Source organism: Lepidochelys olivacea (assembly GCF_965140295.1).
Source record: "Lepidochelys olivacea isolate rLepOli2 genome assembly, chromosome: 2".
NCBI classification, from domain to species: domain Eukaryota; kingdom Metazoa; phylum Chordata; order Testudines; family Cheloniidae; genus Lepidochelys; species Lepidochelys olivacea.
In genome coordinates this window covers 200,688,676-200,712,484 of record NC_140412.1, presented here as the reverse complement: position 1 = coordinate 200,712,484, position 23,809 = coordinate 200,688,676, and the positions used below count along the sequence as shown (strand labels likewise).

At 43.8% G+C, this 23,809-nt stretch overlaps 2 protein-coding genes across 3 annotated transcripts; one reads left to right on the top strand and one right to left on the bottom strand.

Annotated features, from left to right (window-relative positions):
- Positions 1 to 1,967: 1,967 nt before the first annotated feature.
- NKIRAS1 (NFKB inhibitor interacting Ras like 1) lies at positions 1,968 to 8,083 on the bottom strand (the record flags this gene model as incomplete). Its single annotated transcript, XM_084622036.1, has 3 exons — positions 1,968 to 2,207; positions 4,205 to 4,446; positions 7,990 to 8,083. The coding sequence occupies 3 exons, from the start codon at positions 8,081 to 8,083 to the stop codon at positions 1,968 to 1,970; spliced, it is 576 nt and encodes a 191-aa protein (XP_084478162.1).
- Positions 8,084 to 9,268: 1,185 nt separating this feature from the next.
- RPL15 (ribosomal protein L15) lies at positions 9,269 to 16,187 on the top strand. 2 transcript variants are annotated; one of them, XM_084618814.1, is made up of 4 exons: positions 9,269 to 9,363; positions 10,702 to 10,883; positions 11,957 to 12,093; positions 15,836 to 16,187. In XM_084618814.1, the coding sequence occupies exons 2-4, from the start codon at positions 10,712 to 10,714 to the stop codon at positions 16,139 to 16,141; spliced, it is 615 nt and encodes a 204-aa protein (XP_084474940.1). In that variant the 5' UTR covers positions 9,269 to 9,363; positions 10,702 to 10,711; the 3' UTR covers positions 16,142 to 16,187. The 2 variants fall into 2 exon arrangements, with proteins under 2 accessions (XP_084474940.1, XP_084474939.1); XM_084618813.1 differs by having other exon boundaries at positions 9,295 to 9,363; positions 10,699 to 10,883.
- The last annotated feature ends 7,622 nt before the right edge of the window (positions 16,188 to 23,809 follow it).

Genomic DNA, 23,809 nt, shown 5'->3' with positions numbered 1-23,809 from the left:
CCTTACTCGCTGTTCATACTTTGCACTGAGTTATTCATACCATTGTGTAGCAGAAGGATATTGCAGGTACATATTTAAAGGGTTAGTGCAGCCATCAAAATTGAGACTTTCAAATGACAGTACTCAGCAGCTTAAGTGTCACCACAAATAACTATTGAGGTCTTGCTGACTCAGGACAGTGCAACACTGTTTAAAATACCAAAAATGTTACTGAGTTACTCCTCCAGTTTGGAACTTCACTTGTCTGTTCACGGTTTCTTTCATATGGCTTTCCAAGCAACTTCTCTCTCTCTCTCTCTCTGGAAATGATTTGCTCTCCTGCTGCTTTCGTTCTATCTCCCTCCTCAGTCCTGTTCAGATTGTTAGGAGAGCAGAATCCTGAAATGTGTTGATCCGTCCTGTGAGGTCAAGTTCAGTATCATATGCATCTGCTGTTGGAAGCTGTGCCACTTTTTACAGCCGAGGGATCTGCAAAAGCATTTCTGCTGATCTGCCATGCGGAGCTGGCTGGCTGTCTTTTAGATATACCCACCACTAGCAGGCCTCTCGCTACACTCATTAAGCCTCTTCCACAAAGAGATACAGTGCTTCACACTGTTCTTTACTTAGGCTATGGCTACACTACAGAACTTACAGCCACTGCAGCTGCCCCACTGGTAGTGCAGATGCTCTAAGCTGACAGGAGAGAGCTCTCCCATCAACAGCTACTGCCACCCACAGGGCTGGAGTAATTATGTTGGTGGGAGAAGCTCTTCTGCTGACACAATGCTGTCTACACATGCGCTTAGGTTGGTGTAACTTACTTTGCTGGGGGGGGGGGGAAGGCAGGGGGGATACCAACCTAAGCTGTAGCATGTACACAGCCTTAGTCTTTCTACAGAATACGAGGTGTAACTTCCCTGTGCAGATAGACAGCAGCAGTGTTTGATGATTGCTCTGCTAGGCAAGGGTAGTAACTGCAGCCCTTTCTCTCCCATATTTCCTAAGCTGTGGCAGGGTTCCAGTTGACTTAAGAACTACAGTACTAGCAACAGGGAATTTGTACCATCTCTTGTCAATGAAACTGTCAGATATCTAACCAAGAGCAGGTACCAGGTTTTGCTTCAGTTAACATCAGCAATATAAAAGTGAAACAAAATTTACATAGTTAGTCTACTCTCCCCAAGGGTAGAGATTTTTTTTTAATTGCTCCTCAAGCTTTTGTTTTGTATACCACGTAACAGTAAAGGTCACTTTCCATATTGGATGAGTCTAGGGGGAACTACAAGGAAGCCACATTATGTTCCAGCCTTTGATCGCTAGTTGCAAGTGAGGCCTGACCTATCTGAGAATCACTCATGGAATGTCACCATTTCCACATGCAGCAGGAACACTGATGCATACCCCTGCCAGGTAGGCAATGTTCTTGTTCGTCTCCTCCTAGAGTATTCTCGCTCAGCTGTGCTGGAACTTCAACTATACACACCACCCATGGGTAGTAAGTGAGGCACCAAGGGGCTGAAACTACATCACACACACCTTTTCTCTAGCCATGGGAAGATAGGTAAGCCCTTTCTCCTTTGCTGCAGCCAGGAGATTTTGCAATTGCAAAAGGGGAAGAACAGAGGCTGGACAGCTGCATATGGAGTAGTTTATTAATTGTACACTTGTGAACTTGACCCCGTAGCAGCCTGAAATGGCCATGCGTGGGGATATAGACAGCCATCACTGCAGTGATCTACTATAACACCCCAGTGACCATTATAACCTTTTTACAAAGTGTTTCCTTGTGTTGTGCTTAAGACTGTGACCAGCTGTGGTTTTCCAAGAAAATACTTGATTGAAGGACAGCTACATTCATGACTTTGCTGATTTTAATTCTGAATTCAGTACTGCCTCAGAAAAAACATGCCAAACAAATGGCAGAGAAAGAGAGACACCAGGCCCTTGCAGCAGCAGATGAATAGCCTCCCCTGGAATAGGGGTTTTTAGTTATCACAGTTATTGCCTTTGCTCTTCCTCCCAGGCAAAGGAAATGCTGACTTGTTCTGGGATTGGGAAAGTTTACTGGCTAGTGAAGTGAAAGGTTCAATGAGTGTTTTCCGATCTGTCACTGTCACCTCCCACAGTCTCACCTTCTCAGCCTTTGCCCATTGCTGGGCTACTTCTGTTTCCACTTGTCTTTGCTCCGTGAGGTCAGTTTTGTTTCCTAAGACAACAACTGTCACCTAGAAAGAAGAGCAAAAAGGTCCTGGTGGTATATGCAGATCAATCACTGTATCAAAGTTGTTAAATAGCATGCAGGAGCTAGGCCGTTCACAATCTAAATCTCTACGTTAATTTTGGCTCACCCTAAACACGTTCTGAATTTTGAAGTAGTAGAATGTGGGGTTTAAACCTGTGTCACTCAGTGCGCTGGGAGCAAGGTGGGTGGCGATTGCTACCCACAACCGGAGGGAGGCAGGAAAGTGGAGTGTGTCACATCACCCGATGAAAATCCATTCTGGCGATGAGCAAAGCTCTACAGCCAGATTCTCCATTTGCTTTGCACACACCAATGACAAGAGCGTAGAATGCTCTTGAATGTCAGTTTGACACCTGCTTCACACAGATGATGACAATACAAGGCAGTAAGGCAGCCAAGACCTGGCCCAGACTGCTGCTTTCCAAGCCCCAGACTGTAGCGTAAGAAGAGTAAGTCTCTTCCTCCATAAGATAACCTGTTGATGTTACTACAAGTTGTCACACTACTCAGAACAACATACAGGCACCCCCTCTAAATATCACACTCAAGTGGCATATTGTCCTGGAGGAGAGATGTATAAACTAGGTACAAAAGCTAAGACTAATAAAATTTTTTCAGAGGACTTTGTCTCAACATTATATACTCCTTGGAGAAGCCCTGCTCTGTACAGCCCTGAACTCAAACGTATTACCGTGTCCCTTTAATTCTAACCCTCTCCTCTTGCTTTGGGTTGTTTCTTCTCTCTCTCTCCCTCCCCTCTTCCTGCCAGCACTAGTTTTTACTGTAGCCAGGCCTAACTATTCTTTCCTGTTGAGCAGACTCTGGGATGTCGTATGCCTCCAGTTTCTTTCCTGGGGTTCTTCTGTCTGTAAGTACTTTACCACAGGTTCTCTTGCTTTAATATCTTCTACGACTCCCTGTAGAGCTCTCAGAGCGTTACCTTCTGAGTAAGTCAGGATTACTGCTTTAAGTTCTGTCAATATTGTTGATGTTTTAACTCGTATTGCATAGGGCCACCATTTCCACCACATGCTTTAGTCAAGATCACAGCATCTTTTATTTACCACGAAGGCCTTCCCAGACCCACACATAAGCAGCTCTGTATCTGCCCAGAAAGGGGGGAGTTAACTTAGAAAAGCACAATAACCCTCAAGAACATAACTTCAGCAACCCACTCAGGAAACAAGATACCTAACTATGGTCAATGGCTAATCTGTCTCTTCTGTGACTGCAAGTTGCACCGTTGTCAAACCATTCCTTTCCCCTCTCCCCGAATACATTTTGAGTACTAATTAAGTACGTCTTGTATTTTGCAAGAAGTGGTATGACATTCTGCCTGTTACCCCCTCCCTTTTTATTGCCTGAATGAGCTTTATTTTGCTGGCCTATCGGCTAAAGGCATTTAGCAGGGAGAACTATGAAAGGATATATGGATACTCTAAGAAGATGGTAAACACAAGTGTACTGTGCAGGCGGTGTTCATCTAGAAGAGCTGCAACACTGTATCAACTGCTAACACTAGCAGCTTTCTAAGGGAAAATACAGCAGTCATTCTTCACAAGTGATTCAACAGCCAGACTGAAATACAGTAGATCCTCCTTGCTAATTGACTAATGTCTGGGAGACCCATTGTCAACTACTGTATTTTATAAATGAGCAAGTATGACACTAAAAGCAAATGAGGATAACTGACCACATTGTTTTATCCACTGCACTTTAGTTTTCATGTATAACACCTGATCAGTTTACAAACTATACTACCGTCCATATGAAATACTACATTACATCTCTGCTGAGAAGAGGGGCAAGATATTTATCTTTTGTGCCAATTATATAGTGTGTGGATTAATGAAATTCTCTTGTATAGATTGCCCAAGACTGCAGGGAATATTTGCTTTCCTTTGTACTGCTGTGTAATTTAACTTTCCATTACTGTGCTATTTCAGACATGACCAAGAAATTAAGGCATCAAGCTTTTACCTCTTTTTTGTCTCTGATTGTGTCAATCTCTTTTTTGATCACTTCTACTCTCTGGAAGGATTCAAGGCTGTTCACAGCATACACAAGAACAAAACCATCAGCAACAGAGAAGTAATGCTTTGGAAACTCTACTCCCTCTTGCAGACCCGCAGTGTCATAGAGACGTAACTGTTCTTTAACCCCACGATCTGTTTCGACTGAAGCCAAATACACATCTTCCAATGTTGCACCTTCTTCTAAACCTGTTTTTAAAAAGCCCTAAAAGTTAGAACTTATAATAAATTCTGTAAAGTAATGCTGTAAGTATTTATTCATACTTCAGTAAAACCACTAATACTCATGGCTTTCAACAGTGCATTTCAATCCATTTAAAAAAAACTTTTTTTTGGATGGGTTTGACCAGGATTTGAACTCAGATCCCATTATGTTCTCAGCAAGACCAACGGGCTAGCTATTTACAGTAATGAGACCATGTCACATACACATTCAGTACATTAATATATATTAATGCATTTTTATGGGCATAAGTTCAGGCTGATATAACTTAGTTGGCCCTTCCCACAGGTTCCCCAAATCCTGCCCACCAGAACTGTACCAGTTGTTCTATGTATAAAGCCAGCTGCGGAGGAGTCAGAATTTGCCCCTCAGGCAGCATAACGGAGGAAAAAGGAGTACTAAAGAAATTACTACTGTAAGGCTTAATTAAGTTTTCTTTAGCAACCTATCTAGTCCCTATAGCTAGTCCCTATATGTTGTCACCCTTCCTCATATTGAATAGTACCTTACTCCACAAGTAGAGTAAGGGGACTAATACGTGTAGTCTAGGGACTACTTGTGTAAAGTACTAACTACCCAACAGGTAGACTCAGGCCATATGATGCTATAAGCGGCAAGGCTGAAGGATGTTTGAGTGCAGGGAATCTACATAACTTAAGGACATGATGGAGATCTCAGAATTTCAAGTCTAGCTCAGTGGTTTTAGTAGTAGTTTCAAGTTTTCCAACAAACCTTCTGTTACCAAAGTTTGTCATCTCCTGCCTCCATTGCACACCCACAAACATACACTTGTTGGTTCTTGTAGGGTGGATAGTACAGGTATGACCTCCATCTGAGACAAGATAGCTTTCTGATTTTTAGACAATATTGACACACTTTTAGAAATAAGGATTTTACTATGTTGAATAACACTATTTGAAACTCTTCATGCCAACAAAGATGCTGAAGTATTCCACCCACACCTGTGCTGATTATTTCCGCTGCTGCATGCAACCTTTGTTTCCAGAAAAAAAGTGGCACAAGCTCTCCTCGCTACTCCCTCCCTCCTTTTCTAGTCTTCATAAATCCAGCTCCCATTAGATACATGGCAAACTCTGACCAGACTATTTGATCTTGCCTCCAACTATAGCCACACTGACATGAGGACATAAGACTAACAGCACAAGGAAAAATTGGACTGATTAATAAAAAGAGAATGAGTGCGAAATAAGGTTGTAGATCTGATTCAGGAAAGTGGTAGCAGAAGGGTGTGCTGGGGCATTTTTAAAAACTAGGTGGCTAATTGAATCCCTTCAGAGAACAATCATTTCTTCCTGCTCTCTGCCTCTAGTCAGTGTACATGTGACCGTTCCTCCCAATCAACATAATGGAAGCAGCAACAGATATGTCTGTACCATCTTACCTGATGAGAAAGGGGTGGAAATGAAGTCCTTCATGCTGGAAAGAGCTGAGATTGGGAGTGAGAATAAGTAACAATGGAGGACCTTAAGGACTTCTCTGAGGCATAGGAATTTACACACCAGTAGTCTCAATGGGTGAAATTCAGGCCTCTGCAAAAGGGTAGCACCAGGCCCATGTGCCACTCAAAACTTAAGAGCGGTCATACTGGGTCACACCAAAGGTCCATCTAGCCCAGTATCCTGTCTTTCAACAGTGGCCAGTGGCAGGTGCCCCAGAGAGAATGTACAGAAGAGGTAACCATCAAGTGATCCACCCCCAGTCGCTCATTCCCAGTTTCTGGTGGCACATAGGCCTCCTGCTGGCCATTCATGTAGTGGGAATTTCCCCCAGTTAGAATAACCCACCTTTGAAGATTATTAGTAATCTTAGACTTGCATGCATCAGCTAGAGAAAGAGGAGGACAGAACCACCTGACAATGCTATGGTTGAAATCATGCTGCCAAGAGTATTTACAGTTGTTGGTTCGTACAATCTGCCTACAGACATTTTTCTTAGGCCTTGTTACAACTGTTATAAAACAAAGCTAAAGATTACGGGGGTGGAAAGGCACGTCATTTATAGCATTACTAACTAGCCTAAGTCTCGGAGAGTCCAGGGGGTCGGGAGCAAGAATCCTTGTTTACATTGCTAATCAACACCATGCAAGAAACATGCTCGCAAATTTCATCTGTAGCAGACTAGGCACACTGTAAAATTTGTTTAGTGTAAATGGTTTTGCAATTTAGAAATACAAAGAGTAAGGATCACAGATACTGACTGCCATTGTCCAATAAATATTTGACAGTGAATGATGAAGTGAGCTGTAGCTCACGAAAGCTTATGCTCAAATAAATTGGTTAGTCTCTAAGGTGCCACAAGTACTCCTTTTCTTTATAGTAAACTTAGACAATGCACAAAGAACCTGCAAATAAGCAAAACAGATTACAAAAAAGTGGGGTTATCAGAAGTGTCCAAGTGACTTAGGAGCCTAAGTGTCATTGTCCTTTAATGGGATCTATGCTCCCATTGTGTTCCTTGGGCATTTTTGAAAATCCCACCTCAGATTGTATGTATATGAGGGGATTTTGGCAAAGCACATTTGCTATTATCTATATTTCTACAATTCACCATACAGCTTTTAGGCTTCTATCCCGCAAAGGACTGTGTGCTGGAGGATCCAAGCAGATGTGCGGAGCTGGACATAGTACACATAGTGGTGGGCCGCCTTTTGCAGTCAGGAGGCAGAGATATAAAGAAAAGAAGCATTTTCAACAGAACTGAAGTTCTCACCATCCTTTTGTCTCATAGCTGATAAGCTTTGGCAGAAACAGAGGGGCCATAGGCACCTCAAAGTACAGGTATGACCTCCATCTGAGACATTACTGAACAGAGGGAATATTTCAAAAGCCTTTCCAGACGTCTTTTGGAGAAGTTAACCAGTCACTGCTCTAGTCTGCTCTCTCAAGACAAGTCAGGCTGAAGAGTGCCAGGTGCTATGGAATTCACAGCCTATCTACCAGATGTTCTGCTAAACAGGTGTCAACCACAACTAAAACTACGTTTTAAACAGTCTACAAAAGTGAAATCACCTCCCCTCTCAATTTAGCAGGTTTCCTATTCTAGGTATCTGTATCTACTACATCTCAGATGTAATAAGTCTACTCATTCTACAGTCATCAATATAGTCTCCCAGGTGGAAGACCAGAATTTCTAGTGTCAAAAAACAGGCAGAAAGAACACATATTACACCCTCCACTCTTCATCTTTTTTTCCTCTTTTAAACTTTTATGTTAAGCAGCAAGAAGAGCAAGCAAACAACCCCACCACTACCACCACCACACGCACACACACCCACACAGCCAATTTTATGGTTACTTTGCAAGTGTCCATGAAGAGGTGATATAGAAGACTTAAAACAATATTCAGAAGAGTTCCAGAAAACTGATCGCTGCTAAAAAACAACACCATGTTCATTCTCCCCCTTCACCTCAGTAAAGGCAAGAAAAATAAAGGCCGGATTAGTACCCCTAAAACTTGTTGGAATATCATAAAAATGGAAAACATCTCACCAACAGTATGCTTTCCATAGAGAAGTTGCTCCAAAATTGCTGTTTTTCCCACTGATGCCATTCCACAAATCACCACTTTGTAGCCCTTTCCCATCTTATTTCAGGATAGCAAAGTCAGCAAATAAATCCTGTTCAAGCACAGGGATCTGTTATATTTAAGACATTACATTAACAGCAAAGTCACTGAAACATTTAGTGCTTCAGTATATTTTAATTATGCAGTTCAACAAGCCATGGAGTTGATTTTGAAGCAGAGCTCTATCTGAAGAGGTCACCAGCAGCTGGTATTTCTAGAACAATGCAATTTGCTCCCCCTCCACATTTTAGGCCTCAAGCCTTCCAACGTTTACACACATTTAAGTTTACTCAGGCAAGCAATTCCCTCCACTTCCAGGGGGCCGTTCACCCAAGTAGTTACACACCTGCTTACATAGTTGCAGGATCAAGGCCGTGCAGCCTCTTCAGGGCAGGGACTGTGCCTGCTTTTGTGTTTGTACAGCACCCAGCACACGGCCTGTGCAGTGCTGCCAACTCCCACCACCACATTGTGGGTTTCATATATATATATATATTGATCTGATCACGCCAGTTCCTGGGAACACGTGAGCGCCTGGGCCTGCGTTTCAAACCAAGCATGCATCTTGCCCTCACGTTCACAGGGAAATGCTGGCAGCAGTGCCCCCCAAAAGCTCAGGCACCGACGGGCCGATAACAGCTGCGTACAGGGCACTCTCGGCTGGGGGTGGGGGCCCTGACTTGCAACTTTGTCCTGGCTGGATGTGCAGGGACCCCTGGCCCGGAGACGGGGCAGAGGAGGCGCCGCGGGCACGCAGGTGCCAGCTGGCCGGGAGGCTGGGGGGAGGCTGCTGAGAGGGAAGCTCTCTCAGGGGCTATTAGCCCAGCGAGCAGGCCCCAGGTCCGCCCTTCCCTGCGGCTACTAGCCTAGCGCCAGGGGGCGCCCCTGGCAGGAGGGGGCGGGGACCCTGAGCTGGCAGAGCAGCTGCCGCGTGCACCGCACACCCCGCCCAGCCTCTCCGAGAGCTGGGGCCGGGCTCCGCCCACAGCGCCCGCCCCAAGAACACGGCGGGAGCTCGGAGCCCCCCCGCGCAGAAAGATGCTCCTCCCACCTTGGGAGTGGGGCGCCTCCTCAAGTCCTGCCCACCCACAGCCCGATTTGTAATCACAGCCCCGCCCCTTCCTTTTATTGGCATGTGGCGAGGGGGGCGGGGCGGAGGAGGTTAGGCCAATCAGAGCCGTTGGCCCCCTCAGAACTACGTTTCCCAGCAGGTCCCAGCGCTAGGGCCGGAAGCGATAGGGGGCCGCAAAGGACGGTGGGAGGTAGGCCTCTTCCTTTCCGGCTTCGGGCGCCATCAGGTGAGTGTCTGCGCCGTGCTGGGCTGCTGGCTGCATCCGACCCCATCGGAGGTTGGGAGCCGCCCATCCGTCCCTCCTTCTCCGCTCCGTGCGCGGGCCAGGCCCCGAGGGCCCGGGCTCCGGGGCAGGGACCGGGCGGCAGGAGATGGGTCGGGACGGGCCCCTGAGGGGTGCTGGGCCCGAGCTGGGACGGGCCTCCCCGCTGCGTGGGGGGTGCCTGGGGCGCAGGCCGCGGCGAGCTGAGTGGGGAGCCCTACTGGGCGGCCAGGTGCGGGTGGCTGGGCCTCTGAACAGCCATGACAGGGTTGGGGAGGGGGCTGCAGCGGGTGTCTAGGCCTCTCTGAGCTGGCTGCTGTTGGGCAGCCCTTCGAGTGTAACGAAGTGGGGGTGACAGCTTCTGACTGACATGTGTGTGCGGGGAGGGGCGTGTCGCTCTAGGGTCCAGGGGCAGCCAAGCCTTAGGGCTGTATCGTGGGGGAGCCTCACTGAGGAGGAGCCTGGGTGGGGGGTAGATACTGAGTCCAGTTATTCAGCTTGGCTTTACTTTTACTAGTTTGTGCTGCTGTATACAGGCAGGCATCTGCACCCTGTAGATCAGCAAAGGCTTCTTAAACCGCCGCATTGAAAGCAGAGAGAGGGACTGGTGTAGCAAATACCACCCAATATAGGTAGATGGGAAGCCAGAACTCTTAGCACAAGGAGGGAAGATAACCAGAAATGTGGGTTTGTTTATAAATTAAGCTGTCTCAGGGTGAGATATTTTTGAGGGTTGAATTTGACATGGCTGAATTAAATTTGCATTGTGACTTCCCGTGAGACCTGCAAAACTATGCTGTATGGGATAAGTGGCTTCTTGAATATTTTGCAGAATTTTAATGATCTCCTGAAGAGCTCAAAGTATTTGAGAAACCGATAAAGTAAGCTTTTCGTTAGGTGAAGAAACTGAGACCCAGCGTGACTTCCCTGAAGTTTTAAATTTACAGAGCAATAACTAAAATTCAGATCAGATATTATTAGTTTGTGGTAGCAGCCAAAACATGCTGAGCAGGTTCACAAAGGAAAAAAGTCTCTGCCCTGAAGAGTTTGAGGTATAAAGACATAAACAGATAAAAAGGAGAGGAAACTTCAGGATGGTAATCGGTATGTGTGGGGTTAGTTACAGATCTCCAGAATCTTGGATGTGTGCTGCTTTAACAGTGTCATCATGCCTGACATATGTATAGGGAGCTTTGGAAATGTGTTCACATAAGGCAGCATATTTTTTATTCCCTCTGTGTGATGTTACATTTTTTCGGTTGGAAAGACTCTGCAAGCTCACACAGATCTCTAATTCAGCAGGTAAACAAACATGGGTGCCTACAAATACATCCAAGAGCTATGGAGGAAGAAGCAGTCAGATGTGATGCGTTTCCTCCTGCGTGTCCGCTGTTGGCAGTATCGCCAGTTGTCTGCCCTACATCGAGCTCCTCGACCAACCAGGCCAGACAGAGCCCGTAGACTTGGATATAAGGCTAAACAAGGTAACTAGAACTAAAAGGGTGTGAGGTCAGCATGCTTTAGTGGTACAATGTTAATGGTTTTTGATGGCTCCTTCCATGATTGAATATTAATGAATCAGTGTAGATGGGAGCGTGCTGCATACTTAATCATGCTCTTCACTGAGAGTTTAACTTTGTTTCCTGTGTGAAAGTAGTTTGGTATCATACCAAATTACCATATGAGTTGTGGGCACATACAAGTAGAATGTAAGTTAACTCTTAATTGGCACCCACATTGGCACTTCGGGTAGAGAAGCTAACCGCAGCCTAAATACGTATGGAGATTGAAGTCCCCTTATTCTTAGGGTATATCTTCACTGCTGAGTTAGCCTGGGTGTTCAGCATCCGGTTTAATCTAGCTCAGGTATAGACCAGCCACAGTCAAGTTACTGTGTTTTCACTGGTGTTGCATTCTTTGTTGTGTGTCACCAGCACTTCTGGGGACAGATCTCTTAGTTCTATGTTCTGCAATGAACTGAGCCCTGATTCTTTCTCGGTGAATTGTGGGAGACCTTGTCTGTCCTTCTGGGCACAGAGAGAATTATGAGAAGACACTGGAGGCCTATCAGCACTTGAGTGATATAGTCTATATCCTTGCTGCAAACTACCCAAGTGGAACCTGGGTTCTAATCCACGCTCCCAGCTAGCCAGGGTTAAAAACACTAAACTTGGGTGAAGCATTTTTGTGGGGATGGAAGGGAATTTAGGGGGCAACACGCAGGTAAAAGCCTGTATAAATATACTTTATATCGGTAGGTTATTTCGGTTCCCAAACCAGAATACTCTATGCCAGTGGAGCTATCTACTTGGGGAGTTTTGCCACTTTAACTGTACCAGTATCCACAAAACAACAAAACTTTCTAGTGCAGACAAGTTCTTAATATGCTGTACCACTTGGTGAGCAGTGGGTGAAGATTATTGTACAAAAAACAGTACTTGTGGTAGCATAGAAGTATAGCCCCAGTGGGGAAGTGTAAAAGCATAATTAGTGACTGAAAGGTTATCAGAAGTCTGTAGTTCCAAGAAACTCAGTTTTTAAAAAATGGTGTTTACAGGTTATGTTATCTACCGCATTCGTGTTCGTCGTGGTGGTCGTAAACGCCCAGTCCCGAAAGGTGCTACCTATGGTAAACCTGTAAATCATGGTGTTAACCAGCTGAAATTTGCCCGGAGCCTGCAATCTGTAGCAGAGGTAAGTGTCTTTCCTTTGTGTCACTCAATAGCAGCTTCTTTGGGGGGCTGAGTTGCACTGGTTCTGAATATCCTTCTTGACCAAAAAGAGTGATTTCCTCTGTAACGCAGAAGATCACGACTAATGATAGTACCAGAGTACTTGTGTAGGATTCTTTATCCATTTCTTATTTTACAGATGGGGAAACTAGTGTGCAGAGAAGTTAACCTGACAAGTCATTTGCACTGCACATTAATGCCAGAACAGTCACCGAATTTGTCAATGCAGCTGTCCTATGCATACAATAGAACAGCCAGCAACAGTGGATAGCCTTCATTAAATAAGGGGGTTTGACATCAAGAAACTTCAAATATGTTATGGTGCATGTTTTCACCTTTGCTTTTGGTCTCTGTAACCTAGACAGTCCAAACAAACCCTTCCTGATGTTTAAAGCTGTTATGATATGCATGGTATGGTATGCATATTTATTCTCCAATCTTAATCGCTTTCCTGCTGAAGAATTTAAACTGAGTTGTTGCTTCTGAATACTCTGCTTGCCAAGAAGTAAAATAATTTTCATGAAACTAACATGATCCTAGTCAGTTTGTGTTGCTCCCTTGGTGTAGCAAGATGAATGGTACCTGGTGAGAAGAGAATCCTAGAATACATGAAGGGATAGGTTTATGGATAATAAGAGAACAGGGAATAGATTAGAACATCTATCGGATTCTACCCTAAAACAATTCTTTTACTCAGTATTTCATGCTATTGTCATAGTTCATTACATACTGTTTATAGTCTATGATCAGATTTAGACTGTAACCACCTCAGGGCACGGATTGTTGTGCTTTATACAGTATAAGAGCTAACACCATATGATCAGGGCATGTGCTGTGGCCCACAGCTTGAGAATGCCCCTATCTTACTGAATTGATAGTTAGAAGGTGTTTTGTATCTCTCCATTTCTTCCCTGTAAAGTTCTCATTTACAGTCCACCGAACGAAACATCTCTAATGTTTAACAGAAAACTGCTGATGAATCAATTTGCTAGTCACGGTCTGATCTGCCTTACTTGGTGTGGGGAGGGCTGTATTAAACAAGTGTCCCTAACATGGACAAAAAGTCTGATACCCTGAGAGCTTGAAAGACTATTTGTGGGTTAACTTAGCTCTGGATTTGATGACTCGCTACTGAAATACTGAAGCTATAGTGATGCCAGAAATTGGTAATGGAAGAGAGTTTGGTTGAAAGATTGTTGAGAACTCAGTTAAACCTAATTACTGTCAAAAGAATGTTAAAGATGAGTCATGAGGAAATGTTAAAACTGTGTGTTAAATATGGAATTCCGTCCTGCAAGTTAGAAAAATATCCAATTGTCCAACAACCCAAAAATAAATGTTTTGTTGAAGACAAACTGCCTGATATACCCTTAGACCTTTTTAATTGTTTTTTTAAAGGTAGGCTTTTTCCATGATTAGAGCCTTCTGAGCGCTAGACAGTTCTAAAGAAACTTCAGACTACTTGGTAGCTTCAGGTGCTTCCATTTGTTATGCACTCATAATGTGCTCTTGAAATGTGATGTTCATGGGTCATCCCAGCTTTCACACTGAGAGGCCATGAATTCCATCTGTGCAACCAATCTTCCAAATCAGAGCCTTAACTATACATTATTTTACATAATGATGAGAGGAGTGAACTGCCTTTGTACAGCAAGTTCATACCATCAAATCTTTCTAAAAACAAAAGGCAACATTGTGAGAATGGGGGGTGCTGTGTGTCTGACAGTAGATCTGTAGTTTCCATGAGGGGGACATTTCTCCAGTGTTTCTCTTGACCATGGGCAGGGGTGAGCAGGTGGGGGTTTGTAATGCCAAGAAAAAAAAAAAAGAATGAGAAAACAGTTAACTTGTTCTTTATAAGTCAAAGCCTGTTTGGAATTGTCTCCTGTTGTGTGTTTTGTCTATCTTTACCCTGAAAGGTATTTCTGTATATCAGGAATGTTCTGACTTCCCTCTTTCCTGTAAAGTGCCACTTTTGTAGAAAAAATAATTTATTTCCTTTTTGGCAATCTAAACTGCGATCCAGGTTGTCTTTGAGCAAGTCACTGTTTGTTTTTTTAAAAATTGCAAGGTCTTCAGATCTGTCTGCCTCATGCTAATTAGACCTTTGATCTAATTAGTTCTGATCACTTTAAAGGACTAGCCAGGTTTCCTCATATATATTGAGGAATATATATATATTGTCTCATATATAATAGTTGTACTAGGTCCACTTCTTGCTGCAGGACTGGAAATGGAGTGGGATGTCAGGGAGATCTATTGGCCTGTGGAGTAATCTCCCATGGGTAGTGCTGAAAGTTTTCTGGTTACACATGCTTAATATTAAACTGAACAACACTAACAAAAATAAAAAGAGAACAGTCCTAAACTGTCTGGGGAGGGAGCAGGATTAGATGACCCAATAGGTCTTTTCTTTCTCTTGTTTCTGTGAAAACTGAGCTGCGGTGTTCTTGGCCATCCGTTAATGGAGAGAGGATGTTGTGTCTCAAAGTGGGCAGCAGCCCTCCATAGAAGTTTGAGAGAAGGAAAACACTTCTCTTCCCGTCCTCCCTTCCAGTCAATACGGGATTATTCCCTGTAGTGATTTTTGTGTGTATGTTTTCTCTAGTATAAGATGGTGTCCAGTTAATGAGGTTTCCATCACTTCCCTCAGAAGACTTTCATAGCCTAATACATGTCCAGTAACCTGATGACACTCATGTCATATAATCCTTCTCCTTTAAATTCCTTAATTTTGTGGTGCACAAACTGTGGGGTGTGATTTCCCCCCCTGCTTCCCCCAGGTGGGCATGGAGGACTGTTCTGGAAGCAAGCGGTGATGCCAGGTGGCTCATGCCCAGCCCCATGCAGCAGGGCCCAGGTCAGCCTCCACAGTAGAAGGGGGCAGAGAGGGAACACCAGCTCCTCCTCCACCTCCTGACGTGGGTCAGTGTGCTGTGCAATTTCTGCTCCAGGCAGCTTCTGTGCCCAACCCTGGCTCCACCACCAGAGACCATCACGTACGTCTTCCCCCACACGGAAAAGCTGAGGTGGGAGGAGCAGAAGAGCAGGTATTGGCCCTGCCCTAGCAATGCCTCCTGGCTGCAAGGTAGAAGCAGCCAGCTGCTGTGAGGAAGCCTTGGCTGTGCAATAATGGAGGGGAGACACGGACAGATTCTGTTAATGGAGGGGTTTGCAACTGGAAAAAGTTTGCGCACCACTGCCTTAACTGACTTCCTGTCTGCCACATTCAGGCTTTTGGTGCCTGTTACTGTGGCATATAATCTTGTCTCCAGCCACACCTTTGCTCTCAATTCTTCCTGTTCAGTCTTTAATTCCATTCCTCCTAATCATCTCCTTAATGTATCCTTTATCTTTTTTTTTCCATTCCTACTCTTTGCCATCATTGTGCATCTATGCTGTGAAGCAGTCTCCTTTGTTATGTGCACCAAACACTTTTCCCCTTAATTCTTCATTAATGCTCACACGTGAGAATCCTTCCAAACTGCTCTCCAGTCTCAAATTCTTTTGTTAATTGTCCCTTTTTTGTTGTATTCTGTCCTCTTCAAGGATTTTTGGGGACGAGAACCTGGGTTAAGTGCCGTAAATTTCAATTGTCCCTTTCCTAATTTTATATTTCTAGTTAGAGCCCTGTGTACACAGTCCTAAAGAATTTCTCTCCTTCCACCCTTGTATGAACTCTTGTTTTTTACCCTGTTGTCTAGGAGCGTGCTGGTCGCCACTGTGGGGCTCTAAGAGTGTTAAACTCCTACTGGGTGGGTGAAGATTCCACATACAAGTTCTTTGAGGTAATCCTGATTGATCCATTCCACAAGGCCATCAGACGCAACCCTGACACCCAATGGATCACCAAACCAGTTCACAAACACAGAGAGATGCGTGGGCTGACATCAGCTGGCAGGAAGAGTCGTGGTCTTGGCAAGGGCCACAAATTCCATCACACCATTGGTGGCTCCCGCCGCGCTGCATGGAGAAGACGCAATACCCTGCAGCTCCACCGTTATCGCTAATTCTTGTAAATGTCACAATCTAATAAAGCTTGAGAGAGATCTTGAATTTTCCACTGTCTCTACTTAATTACTTAAAATGGGAAGTCAGGTTTTCTCAAGGAGGTCATAGTTGTATTGCCTTATTTTAAAGGACTGGCAAAAAAATTTAACTTGATGGTTGGGTGCTAGAGTGACATTGCTGGAGAGTAGAACTCTAATCACAACAGGTAAAGCAGGAGAAACAGTGCAAGCGTCTCCGTTCTATTACGGTCAAAAAGGGTGTTGAGGTTTCCATGTCTATTCAGTGTTCTCTGCTGAGGCTGGTAACAAAGAGGCCAGCTATGATGCACACACTGATGTGAACCAAATACAAGTTTTGTTTTATATTGGTGTCAGATGGTAAACTGAAAGATGCTTAAAACATAATTTGCTTGGGAGTGATGTCTGCTCCTTAAGTGTGAGTAGGACAAAACTTTTTTAGTTGTAATTGTTGAATATGAATTAATACTATTAGAAGTTTTCAAGCCTGGGTATCTGCAATAAGGTGCTTAAATCTAAACCTGGATTTAAAATCTAGGATGAAGATACTTGTTTTCATTAAAATATGCATTTTAAATGCCCAGTTCATAAGTTCACACAGTGACTTATGTTCAAAGATACAGGCTTGGTGAGTGTTTCCTACAGTTCTTCAGTGTCTGCTCAGCTTTTCCAGACTGGAACTCTGTTGCTGTGTTCCGTTGCTCTTTATAGGTCTTCTGGCATTTTCTTCTGATTTATTTACTTTGATGTGCCTATTCTACATGGAACAGATGTATTCATTCGCCCGTTTTGGAACAATGCAATCTAACACACACACCCCCCCCCCCCCCCAAGAAATGTAATCTGGTTTCCTAGTATACTTCATTCATAACACTGGGAGTAGAGAGAGTAATGATGCATTCTCACAGAAATGTGCCACGCAGCTGGGCTGTGATGGGGCCTGTTGCCCACTGGGGCCTAGGACCACAGGGAACATGGCTGAGAGAGCCATGGGACTCCAGGCTGAGGAAACAGGTTAACTGACAGCCTGAAAGTAGCTAGGGCCTCCCAGAAACAACCAAGAACAAAATTTCTGGGAATGAGGAAGTAGTTCTGTGCAGCCAAATTTAGAAAAAATCTTTGTTCACAGGGGAAACACTACTAAGACTATAAATTTGTTGTTTTTTTGTTTGTTTGATTATAGCCTGTCTCAAAAGGTTTTAATTTGAAGAGAAGGCACTCCAAAGGGAGTGTACTTCTCTGACAGCTTGTTTATAAGCCTTAGGGCTTGGCTACACTTGCGAGTTACAGCACAATAAAGGAGTCCCAGGCACACTAGCTCACTATCGGTCCACGCTGGCAAGGCACTTATAGCGCTCTGACTCCGCAGCTACTGCACTGCTGGTACTCCACCTCGGCGAGTAGAATAACTTTTGCTGCGCCCCCGCTGGAGCACTGCGGCACCAGTGTGAACAAGGTGTTGCTTTACTGCCCTCTGATCAGCCTCCGGAAACATCCCGTAATCCCCTTAAGTCAAGTGGCCACTCTTGTCATTGTTTTTGAATCGCTGCTGGAATGCGGATATGCCCTTTGAAAGCTGTGTTTCTGACAGCCAGCTGCTTATCTGTTCTGAGACAAAGCAAGCAGTTACTGTGGAATGCTGTGTGTGTGTGTGTGTGTGTGAGAGAGAGGGAGGAGGGGGTCTGCTGCCATCTGAACTTACAAGACAGCATGCTGACATGCTCTCAGCCCTGCAAAAACCCACTCTCTCCCTCCACATACACACAACACACTCCGTCACACTCCACACACCCATGCCCCATTTGAAAAGCACGTTGCAGTCACTTGCATGCTGGGATAGCTGCCCACAATGCACCGCTCCCTATGCTGCTGCAAGTGCTGCCAATGTGGCCACAGCAGTGCGCTTGCAGCTGTCAGTGTGGACAGACTGCAGCGCTTTCCCTACTGCACTCTCCAAAGGCTGATTTAACTCAAAGCGCTCTACATCTGCAAGTGTAGCCATGCCCTTATTTTACTTTGGTGTTGGGGAGAGCAATTCCAAAAGGCTCTTGTTAGCAATCTGTTTGAAATCTTGTTTAATTAGATTTGGGGCAAGAAGGAACTTCAAAAGAAACTGTTCCTTTATAGCCAGGCTAGAGGCTACTCCATTTTGCTTTGAAGAAAGGCATCCGAAAGACTGCTTGTGTATAGCTTTGCTGTCTCCTTCATTTCACTTTGCTCTGGGGGAGGGGAATTGGTATTGGGAAGACAGGATTGTTTCTGGAAAGCAAGACCTTAAGACAGCCTGGCTTGACCCAAAACTGAAGAACCTAGGTGCAAGTTGGACCGGGTCTCCCCTTAACACCGAGGAGGTTGTTGGCTACTGAGAAGGAACCCATGCAGCTGCCTCCCTTCTGTGGCCTTGGGAGCGGCTGAGTAGGAAAGCAGGGACAAGAAACACTCCTGTATCTGGGGGGGGGGGGGGGGCTTGCAGAAGGATCTGTCTTCTGGAGTACCAAGGTCCAGCAGAACAAATTCTTGCTCCACAGGCATTTAGAAACCTTACATGCCAGATCTGCAGTCAATATAGGGGAGACAGTGTTTCCTACTGGATAGAGCAGTGGACTTTAAGGAGTCCTGGGGTCTGTTCCTGGTTCTACCACTACCCTGGGGGGTGACCTTGGGCAACTCACCTATCACCTCTGTGCCTTGGTTTTCTGGGAATAATACTATCCTCCTTTGTAAAGTGCTGTGCAAGAGTGAGGTATTTGACAGAAGCATGCCAAAAAATGACCACTTTGCCAGATTAGCTGAATTTCAGTGCTGTGAGAGCTGATAAATGGATTCATCTGAGAGTGGTTTGGTGGGATGTGTAAGTATCTTTTCCAGCAAAGTGAAGGCATGTTTCAAGATACTGCCTGTTCACCTCTAGCCTTTAGGAAGTCTTAATTGCCTTGAAAGCAGTCGTCTCACATCAGCAGTGTCTCTTACTCTGTTAAACCTTGTCATTATCTTGAATTGGAAAGGGAGAGGAAATTTAAATCTTATGGGTATGTATGGGGCCGGGCGAAGGTACATGATCAATATTATGTGCTTTTTCTCTCTAGTATCATATTTACATACTGTTAAGGAATCACATGAATACAGTTTAAAAAAAGAAACTGGGATAGGAGTGTGAAAAATCTCAATCTTTTTAAAAAGAAAAGGAGTACTTGTGGCACCTTAGAGACTAGCTCACTAGCTGTAGCTCAGGAAAGCTTATGCTCAAATAAATTGGTTAGTCTCTAAGGTGCCACAAGTACTCCTTTTCTTTTTGCAAATAGAGACTAACACGGCTGTTACTCTGAAACCAATCTTTTTAAGTCAGTCTGACTCTAAACAGATTTTTTTTTCTTTTAATGTAATTGAGAACAAACTGTCTGGTACTTTTTAGACCAGAAAGAATGGGTACAGCAATTAAATTCCAGAACAATAGCGCTTTGTAGCAAAAAAAATCTCTCGGCTGTTGCCAAGTGCCATCAAAAGCAGTCAACTGTAAGCTTTTACCACCTGAAGTAGTATCAGATGCATTTTTAAGCCTCATGTATTAACCACTCACTTAGCATGAAGTTAAAGGTGAGTGCTAGAAATGCAACTTAATTTTAACTATGGTTCAGACTTAATTCATTCCTCTCTAAGGATGGTAAGTGTTTAAAAAAACAACAAAAAAACCTGTTAAAATGGATTAAATGGTGTAGTTTAGCTGGTGCTCTGACCAAGTTAGAAGAGCTTACTGGCTGCCCTGCAGTTGATAGAGATGTTCATTACTTGGCAATGCTGGTTAAGCTGAAAACTGCAGGACACACTAATCAACAGTGAGTTTAAGTTATTGTTTCCATACATTGTTTTCTAATCACTGACAGCCTTTCTATAATATAGTATGTAGAATGTAAGGCTTATAGATTTACATTTAATGGGGTCAAATGAGCTGATGTTTGGGAGAAGAGAATTGGGAACCAGCATTAAACCAATATTAAACTAGATACAGGGCAGACAGAATCAGCTTTGTACAGTTGAGCAGACCTGTGGAAGTGTAATTCTCTGTTTCAGTACTGGCATTTGTGCAAGATGAGGCAACTGACTTGTGAGCAGGGTTGTCAGGGTTCCCTCCCCACTCTGAACTCTGGGGTATAGCGGTGGGGACCCTCATGAAAGACCCCCCCTAAGCTTATTTCTATCTGCTTAGGTTAAAAACTTCCCCAAGGCACAAATTCCTTTCCTTGTCCTTGGATGGTATTGCTGCCACCACCAAGTGATTTAGACAAAGATTCAGGAAAAGGACCACTTGGAGTCCCTATTTCCCCAAAATATTCCCCCAAGCCCCTTACTCCCTTTCCTGGGGAGGCTTGAGAATAACATACTAACCAAGTGCTTTTAATAAAAGTATAGACCAGACCCTTTATGTTTAGAACACTAAAATCAATCAGGTTCTTAAAAGAAGAACTTTATTATGAAGAAAAAAGTAAAAGAAGCACCTCTGTAAAATCAGAATGGAAGGTAATTTTACAGGGTAATAAAAAGATTTAAAACACAGAGGATTCCCCACTAGGCTCAACTTCAAAGTTACAAAAACAGGAATAAACCTCCCTCTTAGCATAGGGAAAATTCACAAGATAAAACAAAAGATAATCTAACGCATTTCCTTGCTATTACATCTCAAATTACAGAAATTGTAAGTATCATTTCAGTAGGAGCTGGGTTACCTGCTTGGTCCCTCTCTCTTTGTCCCAAGAGGGAACAAAACAAAGAGCACTAACAAACACACACCCCCATTTGAAAGTATCTTTCCCCATTGATCCTTCTGATCAGGTGCCAATTAGGTTAATTGAACTGATTAGCCCCTTACAGGTAAGTGATTCTGTACCTCTGGCCAGGAGGGATTTGATGTTACTCCATACATAAAGGTTGTTACCCTTCCCCTTATATTTATGACAAGGGTAATATCCTAACCTGTTCTCTCATCTCTCTCCTTTAATATACAATGCAACAGTCACTTGCCTGTCTAGTTGCTGCAACCCAGTGAGAAAAGCAAAAGCATACAATTAGTCCAGTTGATCCGTCTAATCAATCACAAATTCTCTTATCTGCCCTTTGATTAAATTGGGAGAAATATAATCTCTGTCCTCCTGCAAATATTGTCTATTACACGGCCAGAGTGGTAATACATCAGGCTATCATATTGAAATATTTAGTTCTTTGGAAACTTTTCAGATCAAAACAACTTGGATCTGAACCCAACCAGGTGCTGCGAGTGAATTTAGGGGCTGCTTGGACCCATTCTTGAGGACTAAGTTTTGAAAATTATAGCTCTAAAGGGATCCACGTTCTGTAGGTTGCTGTTCTCTTCCTAACCCAGATGTTTCTGAATCAGGTTCAATTATATATATCTAATTACATACAGAATATTAAGGTTGCAGAGTAAAACAAGTTAAGAAATGCCTGAACTAAGCTGCTTGTGCAAATTTAATTCAGCCTTCTTGTACATTATAATAGTATTGTTCAGCATCACATAGGAGGTCTGTAGCAGAGCCAGGAACAGACCCTGGCTCTCCTGGGTCCTAGTTCAGTGCCTTATCATTAGGGGAACATCTTTTTCTCCTCCTGCAGACCTCCTGTCTTTATTGCATTGTGCAATGAATGAGGCAGGGGTCTCATGTAACAAATGGTTTGTTATCATGTAAGTAAAGACTGCTACATAAGGAATATGCACCATTTGTCTGAGATTTAAGCAGAATGAAATCTAGCTCATGACAACCAAAGCAGACTTGGCTGTGTATTTCATATTTTAGCTAGAAAGAGCCAAGCAGAACTACCTTAAGTATCAGCTCTGAGAATTGTGTGCTGCAAGATATACTATGCAAGTTATTTTGAGTGTACAGGTTCTGCCACGTCTTCATAGTTTTAACCAAAACTTGAGACATTTATATATTAATAATCAGTTGTATGCCAGTAGCTCCTAGAGGCCCAGTCAGGAATTAGGGTTCTAATATGCTAGGCAGTGTGTATTAAGCTGCTAGGCTATGCATAATGAGAAATTTCAGAATAACAGCCGTGTTAGTTTGTATTCGCAAAAAGAAAAGGAGGACTTGTGGCACCTTAGAGACTAACCAATTTATTTGAGCATAAGCTTTCGTGAGCTACAGCTCACTTAATTAGCCCCTTACAGGTAATTAGCTCACGAAATTACCCTTACAGGTAATGTAACTCACAAAAGCTTATGCTCAAATAAATTGGTTAGTCTCTAAGGTGCCACAAGTACTCCTTTTCTTTTTGCGAATACAGACTAACACGGCTGTTACTCTGAAATTTCTCATTATGCATAGGCTAGCAGCTTAATACACACTGCCTAGCCTATTAGAACCCTAATTCCTGACTGGGCCTCTAGGAGCAACAGCCGTGTTAGTCTGTATTCGCAAAAAGAAAAGGAGTACTTGTGGCACCTTAGAGACTAACCAATTTATTTGAGCATGAGCTTTCGTGAGCTACAGCTCACTTCATCGGATGCATACTGTGGAAACTGCAGCAGACATTATATACACACAGAGATCATGAAACAATACCTCCTCCCACCCCACTGTCCTGCTGGTAATAGCTTATCTAAAGTGATCATCAAGTTGGGCCATTTCCAGCACAATAGCCCATCCAAAGTGACAACTCTCTTCACAATGTGCATGATAATCAAGGTGGGCCATTTCCAGCACAAATCCAGGTTTTCTCACCCCCCTCCAAAAACCACACACACAGACTCCCTCTCCTGCTGGTAATAGCTCATCCAAAGTGACCACTCTCCCTACAATGTGCATGATAATCAAGGTGGGCCATTTCCAGCACAAATCCAGGTTTTCTCACCCCCCCATACACACACAAACTCACTCTCCTGCTGGTAATAGCTCATCCAAAGTGACCACTCGCGATGAGCTATTACCAGCAGGAGAGTGAGTTTGTGTGTGTATGGGGATGGGGGGGTGAGAAAACCTGGATTTGTGCTGGAAATGGCCCACCTTGATTATCATGCACATTGTGAAGAGAGTTGTCACTTTGGATGGGCTATTGTGCTGGAAATGGCCCAACTTGATGATCACTTTAGATAAGCTATTACCAGCAGGACAGTGGGGTGGGAGGAGGTATTGTTTCATGATCTCTGTGTGTGTATATAATGTCTGCTGCAGTTTCCACGGTATGCATCCGATGAAGTGAGCTGTAGCTCACGAAAGCTCATGCTCAAATAAATTGGTTAGTCTCTAAGGTGCCACAAGTACTCCTTTTCTTTTTTCATAATGAGAAAAGAGCTCCTTCCCCAAAGAGCTTACAACCTAACTACAGGAAGGAAGCAGCATCTTAGGTCCGTGTTCATTCATGCAATCATTTTTCTCTGATGTACATCATCTTCTGACATTGTTCATTTTCATGACTAACAAGCAGTTGGTTGAGTCCCTTTTTCTCATAAGAAACAGTACACAGAGCCCCTGCTGTGATAATGCCTGTCTCTCACCAATGGCATCATTAACCAGCTAAATGGAGCTACTGAGTTACATGATCCTTATATTGTCTTTACTACCTGGATAAAAACCCAATATTTATAACGAATGTCATTAATAAAATGAGAACTGTATTTAGAAAGGCTGAAATAAA

Coding starts and splice junctions, on each gene's coding strand:
- RPL15 (XM_084618814.1), top strand. CDS start 10,712: ATGGGTGCCTACAAATACATCCAAGAGCTATGGAGGAAGAAGCAGTCA. Junction 10,884..11,956: donor TGGATATAAGGCTAAACAAG/GTAACTAGAACT, acceptor TGGTGTTTACAG/GTTATGTTATCTACCGCATT. Junction 12,094..15,835: donor GCCTGCAATCTGTAGCAGAG/GTAAGTGTCTTT, acceptor CCTGTTGTCTAG/GAGCGTGCTGGTCGCCACTG.